Raw genomic sequence first — 17,379 nt, 5'->3', positions numbered from 1 at the left:
TAAGTACCTTTAACGGGAGAGTCACCGTCAATGAACAGGAGTGAAAACATCTTAATGTCACACAGAGGATGAACTGAGGAGGCTGCACCAACGCCCGGTATAATTTACATTTGATTAATCATGTAAAGTGACTCTATTAGCTTTAAAGAATAAAAATACAAAGTGAAACAATCATAATCTGTCCTATTTATAGTTTACACGATTCAGTGTCCTCTGAGAGGAGGAAGAATTTTCATGGACTATAACAACTATTCATGCAATGTTAGGGATATCATTAACATGAGATAACAACAAGTAGATGTAGCCAGTTTTATGGTATGTTTACACATTAAGAAGCAGGTTGTCCACCCTGGTTCTTGAAAAACATGACAGAAAGCACAACAATGCTGCATTAATTTCAATCATAGCAGTTAATAAACAGTGTTTGTAATTGAAATTGTGTTGTCAAATCTAAACAGGAGGCCTGACTGTTTTCACCCAGCACAGATGCATCTCTACTTCTGTTCAGCATAAATCCTAAGTGTAGTAAAGTTTACCTTTTTTTTTTTTCCTGTCTCCACAGACAGCGAAGGGAAGAAGTAGGACCATGTGACCACGTCTCACATGAGGAATGGCAGATTTATCAGACATCAATTCCATGGTGTTGAATAAGCTTCGCCTCGCTGAGAGGCAGAGAACAAAAAAGAAAAAAAAATCAAGAAAAAAAAACTTCTTTCATTTCTTACTAATAAAAGAAGAACCACTTTTATAACTCATCACAGAGGAACTGATGAGCTGACAGCAGGACGGGAAGCAGGACCAGGACCTGTTTGAGGACGAACTACCTGTATAAATCCAGAATCACTGACTTTTAGAGCTTTTGGTTTTACAGAGTTTTGACAGAAGCAGGTGGCATGTATGAAACAAAACATCCCAGAGCGCCGTGCACTCAGCCCAACCAGGGCTGTGGTACTTAACTTTAGAAATGCACAGTTATTGTCGTGTATTATGATGATGATATGACTGAATGTATTGATGATGACTTACACTTTACCACATTAGTGTGGATCTGTTTTTTTTTAAAAATGGGACAAAAACAGCATTAGGAAGCTAAAAAGTCTATTATTATCCTTATTATTCTCATTATGATTATTGAAGTGGAAGTCCTCCTCCCTCCATAGTGCTGACGCTACATTTGTATTACTAACCTGTAACTTGAGCGTAACCATGTTGATTGTATTGTCTTTATGTGAGAGTAAACCTTCACATTGACCTGCCCAGTGCCATGTAGGAACCCAGTGGTGTATATATTCTGTACAGATTCATGGCAGAGCACTAACATGCTTTATCGTACACTATGTTGATCTCCATCGGCCGTGTATGGGAGCAGAGGGCAGAGCGGGGACGACCGGCAGGAACAGAGCCACTGTTTATCTCGCTGACTTCAGTTTATCTGCAGCACATGTGGTGATGTCATTGGTTAGACTGCATACGTGATGAATACAATCAGTTCGCCCCAGTTTGTGCTTCTTATGAGTGGCAGTGTGCCTGAGGGATGTTAGTGTCTGTGAAATATCTTCACACCTACTGGATGCACTTTCATTATTTGCGTACAGATAGTTTTTCAGGTGTGCTATATTTAGGCCACTGTTGAGTGAAGTATAAGTAACAGATGATTTCTTTTGAACGCATTGCAAATCTACATCACATGCATCTGAGCTTTGTACATCAGAGAAGGACATGGCCACTGTGACTTCCTTTACTTTTGAAGCCTCACCTTTACCATTTTGGTCCCCACCATGTTAGTCTGTTTGGAGTTCATATTTGGCCTCGGGAGTGGGGTGCTAAGTTATCAGCTAGCTAGTTACATCCATAGACTCTAACAGTGCAATGCACAGACACAGATATCTGCTAATTAGTGCTATATAAGAGAAATTTACATAGCACTAATTACTAACTATAACTTAAGCACAATTTAATTTTATTTGCACGAGCATGTCCTGCGCAGCAGGTCATACAATGTAGAATGTATATAGAGTTTTGTTAAAAATGTTTCAAATGGCACCAACGGCACAAACACAGTTGAGAGATCCAGTTTAGAGACTCCGATTAGGAGAAGAGGTGCAGGCTAGCAGACAGTGATCAGGTACAGCTACCTGGGTTGGCACACCTGCCAGCCTTAACAAAATCCAAAGCTGAGCAGAAAAATTGATTCATCCCTTATAGAGTTCTTATGAAAGAGCAGAATTAACTAATTTTATAGCTACATTTTTTGCAGGAGCATTGATTCATTTTGGAGCTAGCCTCCAGCAGCTATTAGAAAGACTGCAATTCAACAGCAGCATCGCATGCATGTTTTTGCATGCACGAGCAAGCCAGACTGATAAAATCAGCGAAAACAACAGTGTTTAGCAGCGGCTATGAGTAATATAGGGATCGTGTTTTCAAAAGCTGAATTGTTTTTTGAGGCATGCTCAGGGTCCATCTAACTGAAGTTCTGGAGCTCGCAGTCATGTCAAATACAGATTACTCTAAAAGTCTATAAATAGACTAAAAAATGCAAATTAGAACAGTTATAGTTTGATCTACTGTGAAAGATCATATGATATGTGACATGATACGTCTAATCTGATGAGCTCAAGTTAAACAGCTTGGAAAGAGCAAACGTCAAGGCTTAATGTCAAAGTGATTTTGAAGTCAGATGTACAGACTGGGGCTTATAAATTCTGTTGTTAAAATACCTCTCTGTGAAGGATAAGTCCAGTGAACGTTTTCCTTTCTAATGGAAATTATTTACAATAACCTCGAGGCTGTCTGAAACATGGTATTTTCACTCAGGTAAAATAGTGAGTTGATGGCAAAAAACCAAAAACAATAACTGGCACCGATTTGTTTATCAAATGGAACGACTAGATGCAGACTGTGAACTTGGGGTTGACTTCTGTTTTCTTGTTATTCTTTTGTTTTTTCACATTGTGCATTAAATCATTGACTTGCATGAGATTCTGCTCAGTTTCGATTACAACATTTTGCCATCTAAACAGTTTTTAGATGCATACAACAGAATATTTTAAGATTCTTGGGCTCTAGGAAAAAAATAGTTGGTTTGATTACAATATTTATTTTCAATGACACTTACAGTGATAGAAAAGTTGCCAGAAATATCTAATGAGATCAAATCTGCACTCAAATAATGAAAAGTGGATGCACACTGGCCATCCTTTTGTTGAAATGCCCACATTTGTATTGTCAGTGATGACTGTGGGGACATACTGTATATGTGGAGTGCCACAATCCTTCGCCCTGCTCGTGCTCTTGCTCCCATGCTTTCTACAAGTTAACTAGCTCACAGCAGAGTCCCTGATAGACAAAAAGGTCTGACTTTACCATTGGTGTTGTACCACTGCCAGCTTAAATAAGGTTCAGTAGATGCATGTATGTTTACAGATGATCCAAAATTTGTTCAAAACTCACTGGAGAACTACTGTCAGAGTGATAATGTTTATATCTGGCATATGTGCTTAAAAAGACCAACAGTAGACCTCTAATAGGCTGTTTCCGCAAATATAGTTTCAGGTTGTCAGTCAAGCAAATAATCCAAGGCTTATTTCACCAGCCCTCTGATCCAAAAGCCTCTGGATGGTCAGCTATTATCAATAGCCACCATGTCAAGAGGATTATGGCTGAGAGTGAGGGCCAGTTAATGGTTTCGATATCAGCTACAGACTCAGAACAGTTCCAAGTATGACCAGTATGATCTCCAAAAATTTGGAAGCACTGACTAATGACTATTGGTTTAGGCTAAAGACATGAGTAGCTCAATATCACAGTGCTGCAGTATGTGTATTTGTGTGTATTAATTAGACAATAGCCTTTATATGAAAGGTGAATCAAATAGATCAAATATCACAGAAAATTGGAGATCACAAAGTAGAGACAGCCATTAGATTAAATGGCCCCCCTATATAATTAACAGAATAATCATGTTTTAACAAATGAGCACTCAACAAACGATTGTGACTATAACCTCGCCAGGAAAGTGTGCACTGGGGTTATAGCCCTACTGAACAGTAGGGGGCTTCCTTTTTGTATAATTGTTTTTATTATAAATAACCTCTTGTGGCCCCTTGACTGACGACATCATCCCAGTGGTCTACCTTGTCTATGAGTAGCTCTGCCTCACTCACAACACCTTACCTGCATAGTATCAGTGATCATTCTATTACTTGAATATAGTGCTATGAACTCTGTTTACAAGATGCTGTCAACTTTTGGGAGACACAGTGTTGTCTTTAAAAGGCTGCTTGGTATGTTCAATTCATCCACCTGGTATATCCAGTTATTCACACACTGAAAACGTACAAAAACATGAAACCTGCTGTTGCTTTTTTATACTGTATATGCCTTAATTCATATGTTTGGCAATCATGATTAAAGGATGTTTATATACATTTTTGGTCAGTGAAGGTTTTTTTTGTTTCTTTCTTTCTTTCTTTCTTTCTTCAGGATATTTGTGTTTCAACAGCATGTTGACCATTGGCTTTTTAAATGTTTGAAAAATAACTGTGTGAAAAACAGTTTTATGTGATGAAGTGTAACACCTTGCATATGACAGGCAAACATCTGTCCTCTGCAAGGTACAAGTGATTTATAGGGTCCTGTTGGAAAACGGTTAGAAGATGATACTAATAGTAATAATACAAGACAAAAATATTTCAGTTAATTCATATTAATGAACAATCTGTCAGTCATTCAAAATAATACATGATTATTTGACATGGTTGAATTTAGAAGTTCGGTTTAAGTGTGTTGCTCTTTGCTTACTTGATAGTAGTAATCAAGGTAATTAATACTAACTAAAATTAAACTAAAATGAAAACTAGACTTGAAAAAAATAATAAAAAAAGATTAAAAAAAATAAGTGAAACGATTTTGTGAACTTGCAAAAGTAACTTTGTTTAAATTCAGCATTAATGTTAATTTGGTTAAAAAAAATTGTTATCATAACCTACCTGAGGCCTTCATGTACGGTGGCCCTGAGAGGCCAAGCGGACTGCAACTTAAAAAAAAACACCAGCAATAAGAAAAAAGGTTGCAAAAGCACACAGAACACAACGGAAATAGGGAAAACAACAATGGAAATAGGAAAAAACAAAACAGAAAAAGGAAAAACGACAACAGAAATAGGAAAACTGAAAGCAGTAATAATAAATTCCTGCAACTGGTGCGTCGGGTTATTGTCTCCCCAGAAACACTTCCCTTGTGCTTTTGGAAGTCTGTTTTCTGTTTTCGCTTTTCCCATTTCCCTTGTCGCTTTTGCAGCGTTTTCTTTTTATTGCTGGTGTTTTCTTAAGTTGCAGTCCGTTTGGCCTCTCAGGGCCACCATATTCATGGCTGTGGTTAACAAGGACTGTCCAAAACATCACGTTCAGCACATTCCCTCCATGTGCTAACATAATGCTTTCAAAATTAACATTTTCAAACTATAGGAAGTCAATTTAAATAAGTAAACCCACGCTGGAAACTAAATGAAAATCAGTTATATTAGAATAAAAAAAAATCAAAACTAAATTACAAAATACTCAGAAAACACAAAACTATAATAACTCTGGTAGTAATAGCAGACGTAGCAGTACTAGTGGTAGTAGTAGTAATAGTAGTAGTGGTTAACTTTTACTGCAGTTCCACCTCCAACCAGCATGAGGTGCTAAGAACTCGGGCGCCTTTATCATCACTTCCTCTTTGAAAACAAAATGGGTGGCGCCAAAGCTTGACAACAAAGCGGCTGTTTGCTGCCTGTAACGGTCGTACAGTTATTCTTTATGTAAACTACGTTTCTTTACCTTGACATCTTCGTCAAAACTCAGCTGAGCAGCGGCGGGAAGGAGAGTTTTCCCATTTTGAATAAAACTTTTTTTTCACTTCCCTGCTGTACAAATGTCAACATGGCTGCGAAGACTGACCAACTTCTCATCGTTCTGTCCATTCTGGAAGGTGAGCGATTTAAAGAGCTGGATATCCTCCGATAACCCTCCTACATTGGAGCTACCAGCCATGTTTGCTTATACGTGACGTGTTTGACTCGTTGGTACCACAACTGCAGCCGTTTAACGGGTGTTGTTAGTCCCATGGGGAAAAGCCGAACCTGTTGCTGCTGCAAGTGTTGGTGGTGATCTCAGGTCGGTGAATTAAATCCAGGCTGAGGAGGCATTAAGTGTTTGCTGTTCGAATGACACGCCCTAAGCTGGTGAAGCAGCTATTCCTGTCACTGGGGACAGTATAGAAGCCACGTTAATGTCATTTATGCTGAGAAAGCTTCTTACACCTATGACTTTCTATGTCATCGTTGAATTTGCAAGTCATCACATTGTGTTGGTGTTTTGATGAATTCAGGCTTTCAGAGATAATGCATCAGTATTCTGATTTGTGGCTCAGCACACAGCAGATAGGGTGGCCAGGTGCAACACCCCATGTGTGATTTCACTGCTTTCTGTCTCTTGTTCACCTGTTTGGCCTTTGTTGGCCTTTATATTATTTCTTTAAACTGTTCTTTTTATAAGGTGGAGTAGTTATACAGCATACATCTTTAGTGACATTCACAAACAAGAATTGAATGCAAGAGTTTTAAATTATTTCGAATTAAAAGGCCAAATTTACCATGACATTAATGGCCAGCTCAATTAACGAAAAAGTCATAGTCACATATTGATTTGTACTGACGTCATGATCATTTAATACAGCTACTTAGATGGTAAAAAGTAAATGGACTGATTCTTATATAGTGCTTCTCTGCTGTGTACATCAAAACCTTTTTGATGTACATAATAGAAAGTGGGACAAAGTAGAGAATTGATCAGCATCTGTGTAACCAGTGTGTCGGAAACACTTTGTGTCAATCCCTAGGTCGTCACTTCCCCAAGAGTCCTCGGCTCAGTCTGGTGGTTCAGGCGAGCTTTGACGGGGAGCAGCTGGCCACGGATCCTGTAGAGCACCGAGAGCAACCGCAGTTCAGCACCGAGCTGGCCTGGGAGCTTGACCGCAGGACGCTGCACCAGCACAGGTTAGATATCATGTGTTTTTGAAACTTTTTAATCACATCCTGGGCTCTATGAGTAATTTAATATTTTTGATCTCATGATACAGCTGTTATTTTCATCATAGATTTATACAAAAGGTCTTTGTCGTTGGATACATTTTTCCAGCCCTGTCCATGTCTATCTTTTATATTGTCTGTTCTGTCAATACACAACTTGACTCCACCCACTGTGTTTAGCTGCGATGCTTCTTTGCTACATGCTTGTAAACAGTGGAAGCATAGCACATTCTACTGGATTTACTATGTGATGACGCGACTGTTTTTTTTTTTTTTAAATTATGTTGTTGAGGTTAAAGTTGTGGTAATATTGTAAAAATCTAATTATTATTATCTAATTATTTAATTAAGAACCACAAAATACTAATATTAGAACAATTTCCATTAAATTACAGTAGGTTGAAAAGATTGACTGTAGAGCTGCAACCACATGCCTCCATAGACTGTATGTAAAAGATGGACATAGCCAAGTACATGTAGAGTTACTTGGAACTGCAACCTTGGAAGAAAAATAACACCAACCAGGGACCAAAAAAGGTTTTTGATGTCTGTACCTAATGCTCTGCCTCTTCACAACTGTACAGAGGCTGATTATTGTTATTAATTTTCCATAATTCACATGTTTGGACTTTCTTAAGACTTAAGTCAAAGAGGTTTCTGTTGAGCTGTAACAAATGTTTATTTGGCTAGTTCATGATTCCCTGGTTATTTTCTCATTTAATCGTTTGAGCAACGAGAACAAAACATAATTAGCCAATGTTTCTTTTTTCTTTTTTCGCCTCACCTCCCAAATTGTTACAATAGATAGCTACTCCTCTCTGAGCCTGGCCCTGGTGGAGGTCTTTTCCTGTTGAAAGGAAGTTCTTCCTTCCCTGTGTCCCCAGGTGTTCGATCACAGCAGTTTGTCTGACTGTTTGGATGTTCTTTCTAATACTTTTGATTTGTTAGGCAGCTACCCTTTGAAGTATTACAGAAAACAAATTTTATCTCAAACCACAAAAAAACCTTTCTAAAGTAGGGTTGTGAAAATGTTAGCCGAGTCACACTAATGCCTCTTGATGGCCTTGTCTCTTCAGACTGCAGCGAACTCCCATCAAGCTTCAGTGTTTTGCTGTTGACCCTGTCAGCAAGAAAAAAGAAAGCGTCGGCTACATTGTCCTTGACCTTCGATCAGTTCAGGAGGTCAAACAGGTGAACGTCTTCTCTGTCTGTCTGTCTGTTCAGAGGTGCGCTGGTAGAAGATTTATTATGCAGGGCTGATGTTCTGATAAATCTGTTGTGTGTATCAGGAGTCACGCTGGTATCCACTGCTCAGCAGTAAGTACACCAAACAGAAACCTTCCCTCCTGCTCAGCATGGTGTTGGAGAATGACAACAAGCCCTCTGAACCTTCACCTGATAGGTTCAAAGCCAAGAAGGCCCCGCCCCGACAAGGTGAGCTCTCCCAGCTCTCTTTCTTTTGTTTTCACCTTCCTTGGTTTTATCTTTTCTCTATTTAACTGTATTACTTGTGTTTGATGGTGATGAGCTGGAACAGTCTACATTTTAATAAACTATTTTTCTTTCTGAAGTCCAGTCGGACTCTGTGCTGAGTCGTCACTGCTGTGCCATATTCCTGCCTTAAAGAAACTTAAAAGAATCAGGGCAAAAGACAAAGCTTGGGATTTTATTTTCCTTTAACATCCTTCTATAAAGTTACTGCTTACTGTTTAGGTTTTGGTCACCCTCAAATATAAAGTGTGAGTAAGAAGAAAAAGGTCCAGATCTTGGCTCAGTTGTAGAGAAAACACTGACTCATGTTTGAAATCTAAGAAGGGAGAATAGTGGGTTGGCAGCATACATGGAGCCTAAATCCAGAGTTTTTAATGTGTAAAATCCGTCTCTATTTAAACCGGGCATACTTTTAACCTCCTCCAGGGTTCTAGATGTGAAAAAAAAATTACTTTTAGAAATTCTTGTCTTTTTTTCTGACAATGACAGACAACTCCAGAGCTTATCCATCATTTTGACAGATTAGTGCACTGATGGAGGATCTGGTGTAACTTTTACTGACATTGTAAAGAACAGTGGTCTGATGGTCTGTCTCTTTCATAACATAATATAGCATTAGTCATGTGTTATGTTAGTCATTACAGGGTCATAGCTGCAGAAGGAGCTCAGATTGTGGGATTTCCGTTCTGTGAAGTGAGCACTTGTAAGATCATAAAGTCGCACATTCAGAAAATTGAATCTCATCATTTCTCTGGGAAAATATTCCCAGTCTATACAGTTGAGCCTCGAGCTGAAGTTCACTTAGTTCATATTTGCCTGTTAAAGTGCACTGACTGCAAGGGCTTTGTGTTTCGGCTGTTACTGCAGGGGGAAAAAATCATAAGGGAGCACTCAGTCTATGTTTCTGTTTACGATTTACTTATGAGGGTGAAGAACTACTATTCTATTACTCATTACATTTAAAACAAATATAATATTTTCATTGAGATTATCACAGTTTATACTTAGTCTAAATGCTATGTGCCGCTTTTTCACAAGATTGCATACACAAGTAGGTAATTCAGAAAGTGAATAAATATATTTTTACTGAGAATGGTTGCAGCTATTGATTATTTTACTAATCGAGTAATCAACTGATTATTCCGTCGATTAATCGAGAAGTCAGATAAGAAATGCTTTTGTTTTATTAATAAGAAATAATAAACATTCAAAAGACAAAAAGCACGTCTTTCAGAATGAACTTTTCATTGTTTTCTATTTTAGAAATTGTAATGCTTTAAAGTTTAACTGCATATAACGTCTGTCAGAAAAAAGAAATCCTTTGATTGTATTTATGTGCCATATTAAAACGTAATTAAAAAAAATAAAATATATAAATATTAGATATTTTGAATAAATAAATACTCTCAAGTGCAGTCAAAGCTAAATAAAATAAGATATGTAAGCAATTTGTACTCTTGCTTCTTGGAAGGTTTTCTGACATTAATATGAGGCAAGTGTTTGTGTGCTTTTGACAACAAGTTAATGATGTAGACGTAATAATAATTCAGCGTTCTACCTAACAACCCTCAGGTCAGTGGTTCAGAGTTTATTGGTCCATGTACATTTTTATTGGCTTGCTGGGAAAAAAAGCTTTTATTTTTATGAATATTTTTAATTCAGTTTTTAAAAATATGAATGCAATTTAATTAACACAGTATTTTGTATTATTTCATTATTAATCTGAGGAATTGAAAATGCCCCCCTGTAGACTCACCCTGTGTGCTGCAGGCATCGCGCCACGTAAAATAAGACGTCTGTCGTCAGTCTTCAGGAAGCTGTGTAATTTAAACATCCTTTCAGACCAAGTTAACATTCATCTGCATATTTTAATACAACTTCTGGAGACTTACTGCAGATTTATTTGCTGTGTAAACCAAACGGCAGTGGATGGAGCAGCTACAAAGTTCCTCATGTCAGAGTTTGCTGACCAGGTGGTTTGAAGAAGGACGTTAGCTTTTTCCCAGGGAAGGTTTTAATGGTAATTCCAGGATATTTTGGATGCTAGAAACACGTTTTCTTTCACTCAATCTGAGCTCACCTTCTCAGTCACGGTGGTGTGTGTGTATGTGACAGTGTCATCATCACTGCTGTTGTTGTCTTATCAGTGTTTTTGTTGTGAAAAACTGGGGGCTACATGGTCTTACGTTTTATTCATCCATTGCTCCTAAATAAGGTTCAGTTGCAGGTCTGTTTTTAGTAACAAATGTGAATGAAACACTCGCCTGCTCATCGTTTAACACAAGGGCGTGCTAAAGAGCCGTGCTTTTACCTAAGCATTTAGTTTATTGTTGCAGCCCTAACTCTGAGTCCTTTTTGCTGCCAAGTTACTGTAACAACCTGTTCTGACATCTCAGTTTGTACACTTCAGATCTGAAAATGTGTCTGAGGTGAACATTGCTCTATTTAGAGTTAAACTTCTGTTCACACAGTTCCTGGTTTGCAGCCATGATGTCTTGCTTGTGGTTTTGTACAGTCTCACTTCATGCTCAGCTCCGGTTCTTGTGTAAGCGTTGCTCTGCTACCAGCAAACATCAGAGAGGAATAATTGGTGGTTTCAGTGAATAAAAATAAAACTTGTGGTTTCTTCACATCTGCAACCTGTAAGATTTTTGTTTTTGCTCTTTTATTTACTGCTTGTTTTGATCTCCTTGTTATGCTGGTGTAGGTTCCTCCTCGGTGACCGATCTACTCCCAGAGAGGCTGGAGGCCATACTGATCCCAGACCAGGGATACCATCAATTAGGGCCGGCAGATCTTTGCACCGACATGTTTGTCCTTTCTGTCACCGTGGCCTTCGCAACCAAACTAGAGCAGGTAAAGACCGAACTCTGACCCTGATGCCTGTCTGATCACGTCAGACCTAAATGTTGAATTGTTATTGCTTAAGATAATGTAGCCAAAGTGATGTCACACCCACAAATTTCCAGTATCTGGACTAAAGTTTGATAACAGAAAATGGAGAAACACTCTTTTTCTTGGCTCGCTCGTATGTTGTCACTGCTGCATGGGTTGTTTCTGTTTCCACGTGTCAGATAATGATGATAAACCCAGCTGACAGCATCCCCAGGCCTGCTATTTGGGGTCATCTAAAGGCACTCTGGGAGAAGCTGAGAAAAGTATTAAAGAAATAAAAGCACAGCAGTTTTCTCAGAATGACTTCTAAAATATGGATGAAGAATATCACAGGTGGTTATTGTTGTTGAAAGATTATTGCTTCATCTCTTAACTGCTCCTACAGGGACTGCCTCCTTTGGAGTGTCATAATAAGAGAGCAAAGACACTGAGTATCTCACTGCCAAATTAAACCAATCTCTTCTCCAACCATTACAATTAGAATTGTTTTCACATTACACGCTGCGCAGCATTAGTTATAAATCTTAATTAATGTGTAGTTGGGGTGTTTTTATTTTATAGCTTAATGTGGCAGTAATTCTAATCTTGAATGTTTAGTATAACTATTAATTAATGTCATGCATATATTAAACATACTAAAACTAATAAATGAATTGAAAAAACATGGCTATGGTGTCAGGGGCCCAGATTAGCAGTTGCTTTTAAATGTAAAGCCAATCCCTGCTGGCCTACAGCCTCTCCCACAAGATGTCTGCAGGTGGCAATAAGAGCCCTGCAAAGAAACGAGGGAGAGCTGAAGCTGATAACCAAATGACGTCCCAGAAACCCGAAAGCAGAGCGGGTGAGAGAAAACAAAGGAACCTGCAGGCACCCATTAATTGTCCTTCTACTGGTTCACCAATGGGAGCCATTTTCAATTATTTCATGCGCTGTAGATTTTTTTTGACCAAAAGCTCTCGTTTTTATAGCAAAAATAAAGGCAGAAAAGTAATCGTTTTATCCCCAGAAGCCAAAAATGTAATTAAATGGAAATCCAATTAGTCGACCAGCCCTGCAAAGAAGAAGGGAAGCGCTGCATGGCTCTGATGGCTGATGTGCTCTTCAGTGAAACAGATAAAATAATAAAAAAACAGAATTCAAGAAGTACTAGCAGGGGTTCTCTATAAACAAATAAATGAATGTCATATTGACAATAACTCACTGTTGAATAGCCTAAATGTAATCAGATTTTTAATTTGAATTGACGACTGTGTTGCAGTGGTTTGCACTGCTACATCACAGCAGCTGTCGAATCCAGCAGCTGTCTTTCTGTGTACAGTTTGCATGTTCTCTTTGTACCTCTCTGGCTTCTCTGGCTTCCTCCCCCACAGTCAAAACACATGATGTGATCCCAAATTGGTCATAGGTGTGTCTTTGAGCCTGAGTGAAAGAAAGCCTCTGGCTATTGAAATATATCTAGAGAAGTAAATCTTGAGAAATGTTCTGTAGAGGAACATGTGGAAGGACCATTAACACTTGCAGCTGCCAGTTTTCTCTGTCGGTGTACTTCAGGGTCACGCAACCGAGTAAAGTCGTTTGACTTTTGCTAACATTTTCTTAAAAACTGTATGTTTGAGTTAACTATCAATTAATTAAAAGTGAACTTCAAGTATTTATTCATATTTAACTTTAAATGAATGTTTTTTTATGGTAAATGGTAAATGGCCTGTATTTATATAGCGCTTTACTAGTCCCTAAGGACCCCAAAGCGCTTTACATATCCAGTCATCCACCCATTCACACACTGGTAATGGCAAGCTACATTGTAGCCACAGCCACCCTGGGGCGCACTGACAGAGGCGAGGCTGCCGGACACTGGCGCCACCGGGCCCTCTGACCACCACCAGTAGGCAACGGGTGAAGTGTCTTGCCCAAGGACACAATGACCGAGACTGTCCGAGCCGGGGGCTCGAACCGGCAACCTTCCGATTACAAGGCGAACTCCTAACTCTTGAGCCACGATCGCCCCGGTTTATGAAAATCTGCAGCTTCTGTGGGAGTTAAAATTGTTATAAAACAGTTCTTCAATAAAATAGTAAAATATATATAACTCTATAACATTATCACACACATGCACACACTCGTATTTTACCAGCATGCTGACTGAAACTGAAAAATTATCTTCACATGTACATGTAGACTTTAAAAGAGAATCCTTTAAAACCAGAAATGTTTTTGTTTCGCTGTAGTTGGTCCCCAGCACCATGAAACTGTCAGCGGAGGGCTCAGAGTTCTTCTTCTACTATTCTTTACTGGGGAACGACATAACCAGCGAGCCTTTCCACAACCTCCTGAGTCCTGACTTTGAGCCAGAGCGCGCGTCTGTGCGCATCCGCAGTAGCAAACAGATCCTCAAAGCCTTCCTGTCTCAGCAGCCCAGTTTACAGGTGAGTGCCTGACTGGGAGCTCCTGCCTCCCAGTTACCTGCTGTGTACCTGTATGGCTTAGTCCTTTCTCTTCCTCAGATCCACCTGTGCTGTGGGAATCACTCTTTGGGCAGCACTGACATTTCTCTCTCAGCTCTGGCTGGTATTTCCACGGATCTGGATAACAAAGCAGCGACACTAGAGGGAGCCTTTCTCCTGCAGCCTCCGAAGCGAGTCAAGCAGACGCTGCCTGCTCTGCCCACCGACCTGCAGCCGACTCTGGGAGTGGCTGTAACCCTGAGGAGGGAGGAGGTCACACTGCAGGTAAATGAAAACAAGTACTCAGAGTTTAATTTCTAAAACATTTATGATTGGGATGTTGTCAGCTCTAAATTACATGAGATGAATGAAGGATGAATCTTTGCACTCACAGCAATTTGGAGGGAGAGCAGAACTCTGCATAGAGCCTCAGACTAGATTTCATGTGTTTCTTTACCACTGTGATTTTATAACTTCCTGATGCATTGGTTGTTTTTGTTATGCTTTATGATGGACCTGAGTTGTTGTCCGATTATCACACTACATGTTCAGCAGTCTGTGGGGAATAAAGAGGCTAGTGGAGCGCTGTCTCCTGCTGTTCCTCCTGCTGAACAGAGACCTCGAAGCTCTTCTCCAGTCCATAAGCCTGCAGGGTCTCCTCCACATCCTGGTCCTCGGGGTCCTCCTCTCCCTCCTCCTTCATCTCATACAGAGAGCGAAGCCGAGAGTCTGCTGGATGAGCTCCGGCACGGCAGAGAGCCGACAGGATTGGCAGGTAGGACTTAAAATAAGCAGCTGTCATTTTCACACGAGAAGTTTGAAAGGTTTAGAGCTGAAGTTTGTTCACTGGTGTCCAGCTACAGATTTGGAGGCTCCAGCATCGCTGCCCAGACAGCCTGAGGCTGCAGCGGATGGTGGAATGTCATCCGTCAGTGTTTCTGCTCCCAAAGTCTCCATCCCCCCCTCTGCTCATCACTACTGCTTCTCTCTGGACCTTCGCAGCCTGGGAAACCTCAGCTTACCCCACCCCATTGCTGCTACGCTCAGGTGAAACACTTTATCTGCTTTCAGCTGTCAGAATGAGTTTTTCCACATACGGTGCTGTGCAGAGATTTTAGGGAACTTTAGATGTTCACATTAATATCTGTCAAACACTCAGCAGCATTGAGCCTGAGTCAGGAGGAAGCATTTTAATTTCCATTCAGTTTTATTTACATGGTGCCAAGCATTAGAAATTGCAGCTTGTTTACAACAAAGCAAAGAAGGACTCATCCAGGCTGGAGAAACTGATCAGGAGGGCTAGCTCTGTGGTCGGCATGAAGCTGGACACTCTGGTGACAGTGGCAGAGAAAAGGACATTAAAGAAACTGATGGACATTATGGACAATGCCAGACATCCTCTGCACACGGCCATTAACAACCAGAAGAGTCTGTTCAGTGGCAGGTTGCTTCTCCCAAAGACAAGAACTAACAGACTTAAAAACTCCTTTGTCCCACACGCCATCAGACTGTTTAACTCCTCCCTGGAGGGGACAGCGAGGGGAAACAGGAGGACAAAGGAGGGGGGAACAACTAAGCTGTAGTGCCTCTTCACCTCACTGTGCAATACCTTTTGTGCAATACTTTTGTAAATAGTCAACGGTGCAATAGACTCAATACTTGAAATGTGCAATTCACCTGTATTTTTATTTTTATTCCTATTTATTCTATTTATCCCCTTCGTGTATTTTATTTATATTGTCTCTGTATTTATATATATATATGTGTGTGTGTGTGTGTGTGTATTATATATATATATATATATATATATATATATATATATATAAATATTCTGTAACTCTGTAACTTCTGTCGGTGCTGTGCTTTTTTGGAAATCGAATTTCCCAGAGGAACCCACCCGAGGGATTAATAAAGTTCTATCTAATCTAATCTAACAATTAAAAAAATATTATGTCAATTGAATTGATAAGAATTTAGCGATTCTGATGCCATTATTGATATTACTTTTTAATTCATATCCTTATCGATTTCACGGGGTTCTCATTGACTCCGCCTTGAGAGTCATCACCATCACTAAGCAAGATATCGAAGACATTCGATTCTTGCAAATTAATTGCATGCTGTGGGTCGAAGGTTTGTTGGAGGTATTCTTCCTCTTTTTTCTGAGTCATTACTGGTTTTACAAATAATGCAGTGCGTTACTTAAGTATTTACTGGAGAAATTAATTAATTACACAATGTGATGCATTAGTTTCTTGTTTCTCCGTAAAGTCACCTGAAATGCATTTTCTCATAGTTACATTTTACAATATAAGGCAATAGGCCACACCCCAACATACCGGCACCTAATGCACTATCCTAATGAGCACACACGTGATCTTTCTCTTAGTATGTAAGCACAACACCGGCAACACAAAACAAACATGAAAACCAGCACAAAGCGATCGCCACAGTGATTCTACTTTAGAAACATTAACAGGTAGAAACTGAGGCTGTAGCCTGAGTGGTCATCTATTTGTTAGCTGTTGAGGTTCAGGGTCTGGCTGCATAACTAAAATTTCTGGGCCTAAAGTTGTTATTAATGAAATACACAAATTATTTGCATTAAGAACCTACAAATCCTGTCTGCCATGATTTCGTTCCCATATAAAAAACAAGCCCAGTTGCGACTTGCAATCATGCAATGCTATCAGTGCCATTAAACCTGTTTATATGTTCTCAAAAACCATAAGATGTAAACTACCTGCTAAGTATCTTGAAAACTGGGTTAATGGGGCCAGTAACGATTTTTAATTGTTAACATGTACAAATAAATGTACTGATTTTACCTTTAGTGCTTTAAAGGTCTGTATAAGTGTGGATGGTTAATTTATCAACTGTTCAACATAGAGGAAGTAGTTTTCCTGTATTTTACTCAAAATCATCACTTCTAACATTTTATTTTAAAAAATCGGTTATAACAAACATGCCTTTAAAAAAATTATTATCGTAAGATTTCATGGACTTCTGTCTGGTGTTTGATTGAGATAATTTTCTATTTAGGAATCCATCCAAATATTTAGTGCAGTGGTTTTAATTTTATCTGTTCATTGATGGTTGTATATTTGTCACACTTCAGGTACTCCTACCAGTTCTTTGGCAGTGCTGCTCCGATCATGACTAACCCTCCTGTGGAGCTGCAGAGGAACACGGAGGTGTCTCTGCCTCAGTCCTACTGCGCCTTCGACTTTGCTGCCCTGCCACAGCAGCTACAGGAAACCTTCAGCAGGTAGGGAAAAAAACTTCATTCTTCCATCAAAATTTAAAGAAGTGCAGCTATTATTGCAACTGATGGACCCTGTTTTTAATATCATGCTTTAAACATATGGAAGGAGATCAAATGTTGATCGCAGTTAAATAATTCACTTTCATTCAGTATCAGTAAATATTATCAGGAAAAAATATTCAGTGTAACTTACCTTGTATAGTTATAAAGGT

The 17,379-nt window shown here is 39.4% G+C and overlaps 2 protein-coding genes across 8 annotated transcripts in view; both read left to right on the top strand.

Moving 5' to 3' along the window:
* The window catches only part of znf608 (zinc finger protein 608), a 72,760-nt gene extending 68,345 nt beyond the window's left edge, over window positions 1–4,415 (top strand). For all 5 annotated transcript variants that reach the window (XM_004555754.3, XM_076891166.1, XM_004555753.3 and 2 more), the window contains one exon: window positions 563–4,415. In XM_004555754.3, coding sequence (XP_004555811.3) covers window positions 563–582 — 20 coding nt within the window. In that variant the 3' untranslated portion in view covers window positions 583–4,415. The remainder of the gene's footprint in view (window positions 1–562) is intronic.
* Window positions 4,416–5,840: 1,425 nt separating this feature from the next.
* cep120 (centrosomal protein 120) overlaps window positions 5,841–17,379 on the top strand; it is a 34,546-nt gene continuing 23,007 nt past the window's right edge. Inside the window, exons 1-10 of one of the 3 annotated variants that reach the window (XM_004555751.4) lie at window positions 5,841–5,973; window positions 6,883–7,039; window positions 8,149–8,263; window positions 8,362–8,506; window positions 11,271–11,419; window positions 13,687–13,884; window positions 13,963–14,187; window positions 14,458–14,677; window positions 14,760–14,949; window positions 17,021–17,170. In XM_004555751.4, coding sequence (XP_004555808.1) covers window positions 5,925–5,973; window positions 6,883–7,039; window positions 8,149–8,263; window positions 8,362–8,506; window positions 11,271–11,419; window positions 13,687–13,884; window positions 13,963–14,187; window positions 14,458–14,677; window positions 14,760–14,949; window positions 17,021–17,170 — 1,598 coding nt within the window. In that variant the 5' untranslated portion in view covers window positions 5,841–5,924. Of the gene's footprint in view, window positions 5,974–6,882; window positions 7,040–8,148; window positions 8,264–8,361; window positions 8,507–11,270; window positions 11,420–13,686; window positions 13,885–13,962; window positions 14,188–14,454; window positions 14,678–14,759; window positions 14,950–17,020; window positions 17,171–17,379 lie in introns of all 3 variants that reach the window. The other 2 variants (XM_076891168.1, XM_004555750.4) reach the window with 2 other exon arrangements.

This window comes from Maylandia zebra, linkage group LG12, assembly GCF_041146795.1.
Source record: "Maylandia zebra isolate NMK-2024a linkage group LG12, Mzebra_GT3a, whole genome shotgun sequence".
NCBI classification, from domain to species: domain Eukaryota; kingdom Metazoa; phylum Chordata; class Actinopteri; order Cichliformes; family Cichlidae; genus Maylandia; species Maylandia zebra.
This window is presented reverse-complemented; position numbering and strand designations above follow the sequence as displayed.